A 15,494-nucleotide genomic window follows, 5' to 3' on the forward strand; every position below is an offset into this window, starting at 1 on the left:
TCCATCAAATATGGGCATGAATTAGGAGTATAGGATGCAATAAAATATTCTCAATTATGGGATCAGATATTTGATTTCATTGATTTCTACATAATTTTTAAAACATTAACATAATAAATTGGCAGCAGCAGAAAAAATTAGAGACTAGGGCCCTTGCCAAAACACATGCTTAAAGCAGGGTTTGCAATCGCCACAAATAAACATTTGAGGCCAGATAATTCATTGTTACAAAGGGCTATCATGTGCATTATAGAACCATTATAATGCAGTATATTTTTAGCAGCATCGTTGGCCTCTAACCATTAAGTGCCAATATCACCTCTTCGACTATGACAACAAAAAAGTCTCGAGGGGTAGGGAGTGGGGGTGCAAAATCATCTCTGATTGATAACTACTGGCTTATAAAAAACTGTGATAAAAAGTGGGGTGTCACCATCTCTGATCTCAGCTTCTGATTTCTCTAATGTTTGGTTTAGCTAATGTAGACTTTGGTTAGGCAGAAGCACTATTACTGTATTATGAATTTAAATTATCTGAAGAACATAATAAAGATTAGTTTCATTCATTACTTGAAACTCCTTTCCAATTCTTTTAAACATACTTTTACATATTGTAACCATTACACACATATTATTTTGTATGTTTTTAAAAATTTAATATTTCAGCCCTAACTGGTGTGGCTGAGTTGGTTGGGTGTCATCCCACAAAGGAAAAGTTTGCCGGTTTGATTCCCGGTCAGGACACATGCTTAAATTGTGGATTTGGTCCTGGGTTGGGGCACATGTTAGAGGCAACCAATTGACGTTTTTCTTCTTCTCTTTCTCCCTCCCTTCCCCTCTCTCTGTAAATAAATAAATAAATAAATAAATAAATAAATAAATAAATAAAAACAAAAACTAACATTTCACAAATATTTCCATGTAGTAACAATGATCTACAAATATTTCATTTTACTAGCTACATGATATACTACTGTGTTAATATTACTGTTTGGTTAGGCATCTCCCTACTGATGGACACACAAGCTGTTTTCAAATTTCCACAAGTAGAGGTAGTCTGCAGAACACAACATTGTGTCAATTACTTTTTGCAGGGGAGAGGATGGGAATGAAATGAGGATAATAAATGTTAAATCCCAAATAGGACTACAGGATTAAAGAGCACAGACAGTTTTATAGCTTTTCTTTCTTTTTTTAAATTCATGTAGATTCTTTTCTTTTTTTAACTGATATTAGAGAGAGAAGGGGACAGACAGAGAGAGAAACACTATTTGTTGTTTCTCTCATTTATGCATTCATGAGTTGCTTCTTGTATGTGTCCTGACTGGGGATCAAACTTGTAACCTTGACACATTAGGACAATGGTCCGACCAACTGAGCTACTCAGCCAGGGCTCTATAGCATGTCTTAACATACTGATTTACGTTATTTAGAAATATCTGAAGTCTACCTTAAATCCTGCTCAGTGTTGAAGTGCTTAATTGCTGAGAGATGTATTAGAAAATATATAGTCTTACATTTTAATTTTAGTTTATCTATTTGACAAGACTATCATCTGTCATAATATAATCCAAACAAGATTGCTTATAAATAGCATCTTTTCTTCTTTGCCAAATGTTCACTTTTCCTTATACCCAATCTCTATACAGATCTACAGATCTTTTGTTATTAAAAAAGATGGAAACCTATTTGAAACTATAAACTACGATATAAAATGTAAGGAAATAAAGCCAATAGGAGAAGAAAAGGGTCAAAACTTAGAAATATAAACACTTCTGTATAAGCTTGGCAAAATCTTCCAATTTTGATTATTTAGAAAGCAATAATGTCTGATAAAATAAACATACAATAGGATCGGACAAATTGTTAAGACCTTTGTTCTATCTTTCTGGAAAACTAATACATTTCCTAGATAGAAAAGGAAATTTTCCAAATAATTAAACAAAATGCAAATTATATCTCTTGACTAAAACCAGAGAAATAGTATAAAATGTTATGATTTCTCATAACATTTAGCTTTAGCTCACTAAAGAATCCTATGATCTAAATACTAATAAGAAGGAGAAAATCAAAGGACTTTTTCAAAACTACAAACCACTATTTATCTCAACCAGTTGTTTTACTTTAAACAAATCTCAGGTACATAATTAGGTATAGCATTATATGATATATAGAATACTGAGCCTTTTTTGAAAAAGCCCTCAAATGAAATAATGGGATCAAGTGAACTAGAGCAAACTCAAGAAATTTAAAGCATTTTTCTCTCCTCACTTTATTAACCATAAATAAACCTAGTTGTTTTGCAAGAATGAGCACTAGATCTATCTAGATTTTAAAAGACTTTACATCTTCCAATACAATGAATAGCTCAATGGCAAAGCTTCTAACTGGTTAAGAAAGCTTTTAAAATTTTTTTCTTCAAATTTATTTATTTATTTAATGCTTTTACAGAGAGAGGAAAGGGGAGGGACTGGAGGAGGGAGTGACGGAGGAAGGGGAGGAGAGAGAGAGGGAGAGAGAGGGAGGGGGAGAGAGACAGAGAGAAAGAAACATTGACTTGTTCTACTTCTTTATGCATTCACTGGTTGATTGTTGTATGTGCCCTGACAGGCGATCAAACCCACAACCTGGGCATACCAGGATAACGCTCTAACCAACTGCACTACTTGGCTAGCGAAGAAAGTATTTTTTAATGAACTGTTGAGCTAGGTGAGGAAATGGGGTAATTCTTCCTTGTTACTTTGGTAGGAAAAACTATCTGCAAAGGCCCTGCAGAGAGGTTCCATAAAGCACCTATGTGTTTACATGAATCCATGCTACATCCCCTCTTATACATATAATTTCTATTTTTAGTAATAGCATTTGACAACTGAATGTTTATAAAGAATATATCTTCTTTGTTATTGAAGCCATTATTGTAAATAGGAAAGTCAATGATAATTTGTTGTCTCTAAATACTATTTTAGTTTTGGCACTAATATCCTCTTATGAAGATCAATATTAATACTTAATTTGTCTGGTAATAGTGAAGGAAGACCACAGGCAAGTAATCAGTCAAAATGGTTCTAACGATCACCAAGTTCATGCATTTCATTATTAAGAAAGTCCCTCGGGTCCTTACCATGAACCCACTTCCAATAAATACCGTTACTTGTTCTGTAATCCACAATATGCATCAGGCATGGAAAGTACAATACGTGGACACATATAAGAAGTGACAGGATGACAACAAAAAGACAGATTAAAAGCAAAAATACAAACAAAACCTTTTCGAATATATAGCATAAAGGCCTTTTAGTGAATGTTTAGAATTACTGATTTTAACAGATTTTTAGGGTTTCAGTACGATTATGGATATTCATAATGATCCTTGAGTCATCAAGAAAGGGTTAAATTGTGTTCAAAATAGTACAAGGAGGCAGGGAAGTTTTTCATTACATGATGAATTTCAGTTATGTAGAAAATTCAGTTATGTGGAACACCTTATGCCAAATGATGCCAGACAAATAGTTACTGATATTCAACATTAACACATTCAATAAAGTTAATTCTTACAACTAATATCTATCACACTCATTATTAGCTTTTGTAAAAAAAAGGAATGATACTGAGATATAAACTTTTACTGTCTATTTCCCATTTCAGTGGTTGGGAATAAGCTGTTTATGAAAACATTTCAGGCAGTTTAAATTAAAGGGAAATAGCCCATATGTTAGTAATCTCAATAAGATTATCCCCACTAAGTATAATACCAAGAATTTCTATTTCTTGAAGGGTAGAAATCATATTTAAATTTTAAAAAATCCTCATCAGAGGACATGCTTATAAGATTTTAGAGAGAGGGGAAGGAAGGGAGCGGGGAGGGAGAGAGAGAGAGAGAGAGACAGAGAGAGAGAGAGAGAGAGAGAGAGAGAGAGAGAGAGGAAGAGAAACATCCTCTTCTCCTGTCTGGCTGCCTCCTGTATGTGCCCTGACTGGGAACCAAACACTCACCTCAGGCGTGTACCCTGACCAGGAATCAAATCCATGATCTTTTGATACAGGATGATACTCCAACCAACTGAGCCACACCAGCCAGGGGCAAATATCATATTTAAAAACTGATATGCAAATACCAGGGGTCATGGATAAGTTAAAAACTTAGAGACACAAAATCTAATCAATCAATCAAACCCTATACATTACTTAAATCTTTCAGATAAACATGTCCCCAAAGAATAGGGTGTTAAGTATTTGTAATTTAGGCTTTTTTCACTCTTCTACTTGTTCCCATGAAGGAAAGCGCTATGCTTATACCTCATAATACCACATAGAAGTGAGGTGGATGGCCTTACAGAAAAACTCTAGGATGGCCCTGGTGGGGTAGCTCAGTTGGTTGGAGCATTGTCCCATGCATAAAAAGGCTGCAGTTCAATTTGCAATCAAGGCATATACCTAGATTGTGGTTTCCATCCACGGTTGGGACATGTACAGGAGGCAACTGATGGATGTTTCCCTCTTACATCGATGATTTTCTCTCTCTCTCAAATCAACAAAAATCATCAGGTAAGGATTTAAAAAAAAAAAAAAGAAAAACTCCAACGTGTATGCAAAAGTCTTTTTCTCTTACAATACATGCCATATGTAAGTATATAAATCAATTATGCTTAAAACTATCCATTAAAAACAAAACCCTAGCTTATAATATGGGAACAAATTAAGATGCATACATTCTGTGCGTACAAACTGCAGCATAAAAACCAATTAGCAAATTAACTTAACAAAATTCTGTTTATAGAGTCATGAAGTATGGACAATGCACTGAAAATAAACAGCTTCTGCAAAAAACCCCCCAAACAACAACTATAAATAACATCTTGATTAAAAGACTGTTCCCTCCTATTACAGAACATTAGTCCTTTATGAGCATATAACATCAAATATATTTTTTTAAAACTTTGACTGAGGAGAAAATAGTCTAATATAAATGTTTTCTATGAAATATATCACAGAGGTAAATTTTAAAACTTGGTATTCCACATCAAGAGAATGCCCATATACCAAAAGTGTATGTGTGTATATATATGAAAACACTGCAAATGTAAGTGTAATAAAGATGTAAATAATTTTTAATGAGATAGTTTTATAATATACCGTTTTCTGCATTCTCAGATTATATGTCAAACACAATGTTTTCTTGTTAATTGATGATTATCATTACGAACATTACTCGATCTGTTAGATTACAGTGATATTCTCAGGTGTATCACAAGAGAGATTTCTGAAATGCTTAAAGCTGTTTTACTCCTGTTATTAAAATAACCTTGGAAGGTTGTAATTTTATGACACTTCGGTCACCTGCCTTCAGAGTGCTACCAATGTCTTTTCTACATAGCATATATAATGACTACTATAAATCTGCTAATATAAAGCTTGCTGTGTCACTAACCTTATTTTATATGTAATTCTAGTGTAACAGGTTCTGAACAAAGACCTAAAAATGGTTTCACGACATTCCTAAGGGATAAAACAAAGGGACTTTTAAAAAAAAGTGATGACTGATTTTTTTTTTAAATGCTTAAAACCTTCCCAATTTATTAATTGGTGTGTAATTGTTTTTCAAATCTGTGATAAAACCAAACTATGAATGCCACTTAAATGGGTATTACTGATTTAATAAATAACATAATTGAGTGTTTTACCAAGTATTGAGTGAATAAATATAATACATGCCCCTGTACTCTATTCTCTCAAGAACAATAAAAAAAAAAAAGGCAAAGATTAATTGGGAATTTAGAAAATATAATGAAAGTTAAAAAAAGATCTTTAGCTGATATAAGTTCTTAAAAAAGACATTATTTTTAGGCATGTATCAAAACATCTGGGGCAAGATTAAACAATTTACATGTTATTAATGTCACAGCTAAGTGAAATTTTATGTTACTAAGCAATAAACTTCCATTGAAAGCACATAATTATTAAGAATATCTGCAAGGTAAGCATTACCCAAAAAACTACCAGTCAGAAAACAACCAACTAGTATATTGGGACATATTTAAAATTATATCTGACATAAACCAGGCAAACAAAATTAATTTACTTGCTCTGGTATAATTTTTATCTATTAAAACTGAAAACTAGACCACACAGAAGAAATAAAAGAAACAATGTTTCTATTATTCATTGTAAATTTTTATGTCATTCAGGAGAACAAGATAAAAAAGGCTTTAGAAAAAAGCAGGAATAAATTTTTATGCTGACAATAATAGATAGAACTTTTTGATCAACACCTACCGATTTTTTTCTACTGTTTTCCAGATCTTTGAGTTCATTCTCGATTTTTGTGATTAAGTCCCTGAGTTCATCAAGATTAGTGCAAATAAGCTAAAATAAAACACAAAAACACAGCTTGATAACACATAATATAAAACACCCAAAATGTGGTAACAGAAGTTGTTTTTAACACACACTGAATTCACAATTATTTGTAACAGCTAAAACCAAAGAAAGTTCTGCAGTTTATACTGGAAAAGATATTTGTTATGATGTATGAACTTTAGGCTTACTATAAAAATAGCTAAAATTTCAACATTGGTGGTTTCATCCCACATTCCTACCTCTCAGCTTGCTTTATAATACAGGTACTTCCTTAACATTCTTAACTTTCAGCCCAGAATGACAAAGATCTGGAAATTCACCCTAGATTTCACAGGTTGCTGAATCACCTTTTAAGAAATACTTCCTCAGGCAGTCTCAGAGTAGGTGAACAAATGCACCCCTGGAAAACTGTCATTATACCTTTGCTCTGGTTTGCTAAGGATACAATTAAACAAGCTGTTATTATTGCTGTTGTGATTGCTAATAAAGAAGGACTTCAACTACATGTGAAATATTCAAAGATCTAAATGAAACTCTCAATATGATCTTGGTAGTCTTTAGTAAGACCATCTCCACACATTTCCTTTAAATAATTGTGTGGTTTATTTTATTTCAGTTTGGTAATGTTGGAAAATGGCCAAAATAACTGTTTTTTAGTTATTAATAATCAGACTAGTTTGGCTTAATTTCTAAAGGTTTAAACAGTGAAGTGTCAGCAACAACAAAATATTAGTAACTGCATTTTAGTTGTTGTAAAAGTGTACTGTTTTTCCAATTAGTTTAATATATCTAGCTTGTTTCCTAAAATAATTTAAGCTTGTATTTTAAAACAAAATTGCAACCACACACAGAGGAAAAGTTTTAGAGCAATGAAAGTCTGGCTGTAATGTTTATACTGTGTGATGGTTTTTAAAACACACTATACTTACAAAGCTATGAATTCACTATTAATTTTTATCAGCCCATGTTTGTTACATTCATTAGTTTCTGTGTAAGGTATTGTTTTTCTAAAAGGCATACTTTCTTTTAAAAGAAAACGGACAAACAAAAACGACAAAAAGAAAAGTAGGTTACAACAAGATCATTCCAGTAGTGACTACTGAGTGGCAAAAATGGGAGACTAGGAGCCCCTTAAACTTCCTATAATATAAGGCTGAACCATATGAAATTGCTTATATGCATTGGATTTACAAAAATGGCAATATAGTTCAACCTAGTAAGACTAAGGAAAATTCATCACAGATATTATAAACTATAATGAGTATTAACCATTATTAGAAATGCTAGAAATATATATGTACATTCAAACTCACGGAACTGACAAAGCAGGTAAGATTATGTATTTAACTCAATTACAAAGAAGAAAACAGTACACAATATATTAGCAGGACAGTGCAACTAATACTTATTACAAACTACACATTCCCATTTACCAAATCTAGAGTTATGGCAGAAAAGTTGACAGTCAAGCAGTCAGGTGGCTAACTATGTAAGTGCCTCTAGAATTGAATAATGTCTTCCATTTTATTATACCTATAAAGCCTCAAAACAATGTTAGCCCTACACCAGGTTTTTACTAAGTATTCAGTGGAAACTAAACTTCCCACTGTATAAGCAGCTATGACTATCATGCCAAATTTGCCCCAGACCTTGCAGACGGTTACACCCCTTTTCACTGAATTGGTGTACTTAAGTTAATATCATGGCAAAGATTTCTCATTTGTACATACATGGCAAAGCTCAGAAGAATTTTCACTTGTATCTTAGCTGTCTCATTATACAAAGAATAAGGGTATATTTTGCATGTAGTTTTTAGTAACTTACAGTAACAATGAAAACATATATCCCTACTACTAAACAGACCCTAAAAAAAGTATCTTTTTTTAAAAGAAATAATTAACAGCTCTGATGTCAAACCATGAATGATTTCCACAGCCTAAGAGCTATATAAAAGAATACTTTCAAGTGGCTTAACCAGTTATTTAGTTGTACTAAATCAGTGCTTCTCAAACTTTAATTTAATGTGCACAAGAATCACCTGGGAATCTTGTTAAACTATGGCTTTTGATTTAGGTCTGAAGTGGGACCTAGGATTCTGCATTTCTAGGAAGTTCCCAGGTATGGTCTGCTGATCATATTTTTGAGCAGAAAGGTACTAAATGGTTATGAATTACAAATATGCATGGCTACTGAAACCTCTGGTACTAAGGAGCTAATAAGTATGGAAATTCAGAAAGATAAATTGCCAAACAGGATAGAATACTGAATTAAATGCACAATAATAAGACAAATGTTTCATAAATTAACTGACATGACTTTTAAACATAAATTTTGTTGAGTCTAGGTCAAAATATTTTAGCAATATTTACTTTTACGTTATCTTAAAGTGACTTAATATCTACACAATTTATACTCTTTATATATTAACACATACCTTTCTACATAAATTTGTAATACATACCTAAAACAGGGTTAACTATGAACAATTTATACTCTTTATACATTAATATGTACCTCTCTCTATATAAATTTGTAATACATACCTAAAAAGAATTAGAAAATTCTTTTATAGGAACATAATTTCACTTTTGGTACTAATATTGAAAGAAAGTATAATTTGATTTATGCCAACTCTGTCACATACACCCTCTATTTCCTCTCTTTTACAAAGTAAGGCACATGTGACATTTAAACTCAACTCAACTTCAAATGGTGCTTTTAAAAATAGAATCAATCTAATAAGTAAAGTTCTCCTTAATAAGGAGAACAGGTGCAATTTTTGAACGAGGCAAAACACCTTATTAAAACCTTCTTCTCATTACCTTGAATTTGAAAAACATATCTGAGGCTCAGGGCCTCCGGGGTGAAAACAAGAGCTCCACGGCAGCTCAGATTACAGTTGGATCACTTTGACAACACTCATGAGAGGGGGGGTTTCAGTCTCACTGTAGAAGTTAAGAAGAGTTTTATCCCCCAAGAAGAGCCTCTTTAAAACAGTCACAATCTCCCCTCAAGTTAACCTTTCACTTGATACAACCCATGACAGAGCCATGAGCTATAAGGAACCAAAAATACATAAGTTGGTCCAAACCTTGGCAGAGGCTAGAAAGGTGTATTTCCAATTCATACACATGCTAATTAAAACTAACAGAGTTACTAACCTAAGAAAACACACTGGTAGAGAAAACTACAGAATTTAGGATTCATCCTTGTCCCACTACATCATGTTCTTCAAGGGGTCTTTCTAAACAAAACAAAACTAACTGAAAATGTATTACAGTTTTGGTATTCAGTTTATACCTAACCTTTCACTTCTATTAAATGGTAAACATTAAAAGGTTCTCTCTTCAACTGAAGCAGAAATGTTTGTATCTAGTGGAGGAGAAGTCCTGGAGAGATCAAAAGAACTCCATAAGCCTATTTCAGAAAAATTATAAAATAATTCATTCCTTATTTTATTACTACTTCAAGCTAGAAATTATGCCCCTTGGGGATAAACTCAATAGGTTTGAGAGCTATGTACTTTATTTGTTCCAAAAAGGACATAAGGTAGCATAAAATAAAACAATATAGTAAATTAAAAAGCAAAGGGATACAATGCAGAAGAGTAAAAATAGATTCAGATGAAATGCATCATGTTCACTCTCATTCTAATAAAACAATTCTATAATTTATTATGAAAACTGTAAGCGATCACTAAATGCAGGGTGCAAATTCAAAATTTATATTAACTAAAATTATATTAACATCTGTTAAAATTATGAGGACAGGAAAATTTCTTCTCACTTCTTATGATTACCATACCAGCAATGAGTCTCCAAAACTTGCAAATAAGGATATGTGTGACGTGAAAATAAGTCTGGTTAACAAAGTTAAAATATTTTTTACTGCTATATGATTAAAAACACATGTTTCTCTCAATGCACTATATATTTAAAAATGAAAAGAATTTTTAATTTTGGAAATACTTGAGGTAGCAATTCAAAATAATAATGTAATCAGAAGGTCCTTAACGTAGTGAAGTAGTTACATTAATTTTGATTTTGGCCCAAATTTGTTACATTGAGGGTAGTACTTCATATTGCTAAGTTTCTTCATTGGTTAAATGGAGAAACATAGTTATTGTTTTTTTTAGAGGTACATTAAAGGACTAGTGATATTATGCTTACATTTGAAAGCAATACTCTTAAGTCTTAGCAGGTGAATTCTGCATTCCCTCTGTGAAACAGCCTTAATGATAAATGACACATGTAGAACAAGAGCAAGTACGCATTACATGAAAAATTTTGATTACCAATGAAAAGCAGAGTCATAGTAACTAAGGCTCTTAAATTTTTATTTTATTTACTTTTAAAGATTTTATTTACTTATTTTCAGAGAGAAGGGAAGGGAGGGAGAAAGGGTGAGAGAGAGACATTGATGTGTGAGAGTGTGAGAGAAACATCAGCGTGTTTCCTCTCGCATGCCCCCAACTGGGGGCCTGGCCCCACAACTCAGGCATGTGCCCTGACAGGGAATCGAATGGGCAACCTTTCAGTTCGAAGCCTGTGCTCAATCCACTGAGCCACACCAGCCAGGGCCCTTAAATTATTTTAAAAACTCATCTTACTGAGATTTGTCACACTAAATTTTAAAAATACTTTCTATGACTTTATTATAATTATGTACAAAAAGAGAATTCATGTATTAGACTTCTTTCTCAAATATTAAAGAAATTAAAATAAAAGGCTTGGTAAAAATTAATTTTATTAACAAAATTGATGTCACTTCTCAGTCCAATTAGTCTTTCTTATATTATAAAACTGATAAAAACAAAACTAAATTAGTTTGACAAAGTCATAAGTAACTTAAATGTGACATAAAAGCTTAAATCAATATGCTAAGTACTAAAACTAAATATTTCCCACTTTTTTCCAACTATTTTTGATTAGAAATATTTGACAAGTGCCCCTATAGACCAACTATGTAACTCAGTGTATCACTAAGCATAAGGTTTTTCCTCTGGCTAAATATAATGATGCAAATAATATTGGTTCTTTTTTTTCACTTTTCAAATTTTTATAGGCTTAATCATGAGATTTCATGATTTATAAAACATGAATATAATATTTCTTTCAAGGCCTTAAGTAGCTGGAAAAAGCAGTAAAGTTCTAATAATATATACTCTTAACCAATTCTTAACTGATTTTCCTACAATGGTATTTTTTGTTTGAAGCATCCAGCATGCTCATTTGAAAAATAAATAATACAGATAGATAAAATAGTAAGCTCTATCATTTAATCCTCACAACAACACTTTGAGATAGGTTCTATTATTGCCCATTGTACAGATGAGGGATTGAAATCATTAAGAGGTTCAGTAACTTACCTAAGTTTACAGTTAGTGGTAAAGTTGGCACTCAAACCAAACAGCCTGGTTTCAGAACCCATATACTTAACCACTATGGAGATTAGTGGTACCTACCTACACCCATTGAATCAAGGACAGATCCAGGTATTTTCATTCTCAATAAAGGTATCAGATTATTTTTATACTATCTAAAGTTTGAGAACCACTGACATCACTTAGGAAAAAGTGGCACAGATATGGTTAGTCCCTTTACAGTACATAGAAAAAAATAAATCCAATCTACCATTTGAATAACCTACAAGTGTATACTTTAAGTAGGGATGGGATGATTATTTTTTTAAACTGAGGTATAGATATTAGGTATGTAGTATATAAATAAACCTGGATTCCTCTGGAAGTAAATAGGAAGACAAGTTTAATTTCTAGCTTAGCTGAAGTAAAAAGAAGGATTCTCTTTAACTCATTAGGATTAAAAAAAAACCCACCAAACTTCACAAATTAATCCCTGGATGTTTCCAAGCATGTTTACTGTCATTTTAAAGATAACCAGTCCTTTGGCAAATAGGTCAGGTTTTGTAAAAGGGATCTACTATCCATCCACCAACAGTTTCATTATTTTAAGCAATAACACATTTTTAGAATGAATATGATGAAGTAAATCTTCCAGCTAAACATTTCTATAAAGTATTTTAATACTACAAGTGTGATACTTAAAACATATATAAAATAAATAATTTGCAGAATCTGAGGTGCTGAATGTCATAATGTTAAGAGTTTTTGCAAAGGAAATAAACTCACTCCTTTAGTATACAGGGTCCTGTAGAAATAAGTGTGGCTGGTAGGGTATGTGAATATCTCACATGAGATGGACAGCAACTAGAACATTTCACCTAAAATGTCATATGGTGTGCTTGAGTGTGATATTGTTAGGTTACAGAATTACAAGCTTATGATTTTTGCAACAAAAGATTCTGTAATAAAAATGGGGCATTATTTGTGCCGGACCCTGTATAATAATCAGTTTTCTTACATGTGGGGACTTCTGAATAAAAAGAAACAAACTTTACATAAAATTATGTTGAGAGGCAAAACTTTGCACGTAACAACAAAGTTTACAGGTGACTAATACTATCTACTATTCTTTGCTTATTTGAAGCAGATGACCTATTTTCTGGGAAACAGGTATCAATTTTCTTTATGACTAATATCATGGTATTCAAATTGTAAACTAGGCATAAGAACCTCTGTTTTCATAGTCTATTTCCCATCTTTAGCCACACATACACACACACACACGCACGCGTGTGCAACACACCTAAGAACTAGGAAAAGGTCTTTCTTTGCTCTCTCTCCCCTTCCTTCCTCCCTCTTTCCTTTAGTGGTTTACTTAAAACAGTATAATCTAGCAAAACATGTCCTTTTGACCTTCAGTTTCTGAGAATGGTAAGCAAATGGTCAGTAACTGACTAAAGCATCACTTAAGACTGTTTTTTTCAAACTTCTTTCCTCACAATCCATGGTCAAAATACATTTTACATTGCATGCCAGTGAGACACACACACACACACACGACTGAAAAGTTTCATGAAACATTATTATTACTATCTTGGACACACTCTTAGAATTTTTTTCTACTTTAACTTTGTTAGCTTATAAAAGAAATGCTGGTCATGCAATCCACTAAACTGATTTCATGATTCATTAATGAATACCACCTACTTATTTTAAAACACTGTATGACAATTATTACACATAAAAGTCCATCCACTAAGATACAAATGGAGACAAGTATCAGCATCAGGCCAGATCTGTTCTTAGATATATAGTCCCAGGACAAACACTTTGAGGGATTGAGGAAAAAAAAAAATGAGTGGGATAAATAGCAAAGACTAGCATGACAACAGTGGAAGAATGATGATATACTATTATACAATAGCATTAAATAACATGTACGAGCAATGGTAGAAAGGCCTCTAAGTAAACAGTAAATACACATTTTTTACTGAATATGCTAGTTTACTTTATGTTAAAAAAAATCATCCTAAGAATATCATTAAAAATGCTCTATTTTAAAACACTAAAAGAAAGCATGTTTATTTTCTTTCACTGTTCATTTAAAAATGTTAAAACTTTTATGAATTAGTAACTTTCAAAGAAACATTTCCAAAAGTAGGATTTTTACTGAAAAATAGATGTGTTTACATTTTTGGATATATGTAACTGTTCAAATCACATTATATACTATTAATATTTTCATAGTTATTACTCCATTTTCTTCTTTAACTTGAGTTGACTCACAGAAACTTATTTTAATATCATTTTTATTTTTGGCATGAAGTATTAGGTTATAAAACTTTTGGAAATGGACCGGCTACACTAATACAAAGAAATTTTTAAAGAAACAATTATTTGTTGAAGAAAACACATCTTTTATAAAACTAGAAGATAAAACATTTAATTAAGGTGAGATTCTGCTTATTCTAGTATCAGCTTCAAACAAAAACTCTTCACATAACCATATAGAAGGCATATAATTACTTTTTTCTTTTTGCAGGAATGTTTAAAGACAATTGAATTAACCTTTAGTTAATATTCTCTCTAAAGTTTATATTTAGTGAAGAGTTAAAAAATTTACTTTTCAAATTAACAACTTTACCATTTCTACAGTGACAAATTAAATAAAAATGGATCACTGAGGCAATATTTCCATGCACATATATAATTTGCTCTTGGGAGACTTTCATTTACACACTTACTTTTATATATATTTCTATTAAAACTACTTTTACAAAATAGTATAGCACATAAAAACAGGTTTTTTACTCTCAGAAACAAAAACAGAGGGAGGTAAAACAAATTTGAAATACTAGCAGATTACCTCGTAAGTACTTAGCTATGTCTGCACTTGCAGGGAAAAGTCACAGTTGGAAACATTTCATTGAAAGTATGTGTGTGCCACAGAGAAATTTAGCCAATTTCTTGATGAACAATACAAACACTGACACAAAAATTAAACTAAAAACTGTTGAGAGAAAATTGAAACTCTTACCTGAAATTCTGGTACAGTAGATGACTTTGCGACAGTTTTCCTCTTCTTTGTGATTGCTTTTTTAGATATGGATTTTTTTCCTTTCAAGATTAAAAGAGAAAAGCTTCATAATGCTGTTAATAGCCCTTCATTAACAAAAAAAAAAATTACACAGAACCTTGAAAGTTAAATTATAACAGACGGATTCTAGTGAGTCAAATAAAAATGATGAATCAAAGCAAGCCCTAGTAAAAGCAAACATTAAACTGTAACTACCCCTAACAGACATATTAACAAATGCTGTTTTCCTTATATAAGAAAAACTATTACAATCTCCAATGTGTTGCACAGTATCAGAGTCTATTGCCATAGGTTTGGTAAAAAATGTCACATTACTGTAACTCAGTTAAAATCTAATTCACACTTAAAATGAGGTTATGTAAGGAAAAAAACCCTTACCTTTAACAATAACTTTCGTACTCAGGAACCTGCATAGAATTACACTCTGAAGACTGTTTAGCCAATCCAATGTAAAAATACTCTCAATAGCTCAGGAACCAATGTCTTTCTATCCCTTCAGTTCTGCACTCACCTAATCTTTCCTGAAGGGCTGCCTTTGGCAGTATTCAGTAACCAGTTTTAAAACAAAGTAAACATCTCCCTTTAAAGTGAACCTAATCATTTGTGCAATCAAAAAGTACTGGGAAAAATAAATCTGTATTCTTAAAAAAATCAAATTCATAGTATATACTGAAGTATA

General features: G+C 32.1%; 1 protein-coding gene across 4 annotated transcripts in view; it reads right to left on the bottom strand.

Moving 5' to 3' along the window:
* The window catches only part of BRD10 (bromodomain containing 10), a 136,336-nt gene that overhangs the window by 50,675 nt on the left and 70,167 nt on the right, over positions 1–15,494 (bottom strand). For 3 of the 4 annotated variants that reach the window (XM_045193617.3, XM_024558413.3, XM_045193616.3), the window contains 2 exons: positions 14,756–14,835; positions 6,273–6,362 (listed from right to left, as the gene is read on the bottom strand). In XM_045193617.3, the coding sequence (XP_045049552.2) occupies positions 6,273–6,362; positions 14,756–14,835 (170 nt within the window). The remainder of the gene's footprint in view (positions 1–6,272; positions 6,363–14,755; positions 14,836–15,494) is intronic. The other variant, XM_045193615.3, reaches the window with a different exon arrangement.

The sequence above is a fragment of the Desmodus rotundus genome, chromosome 1 (genome assembly GCF_022682495.2).
Source record: "Desmodus rotundus isolate HL8 chromosome 1, HLdesRot8A.1, whole genome shotgun sequence".
In the NCBI taxonomy this organism is placed as follows: domain Eukaryota; kingdom Metazoa; phylum Chordata; class Mammalia; order Chiroptera; family Phyllostomidae; genus Desmodus; species Desmodus rotundus.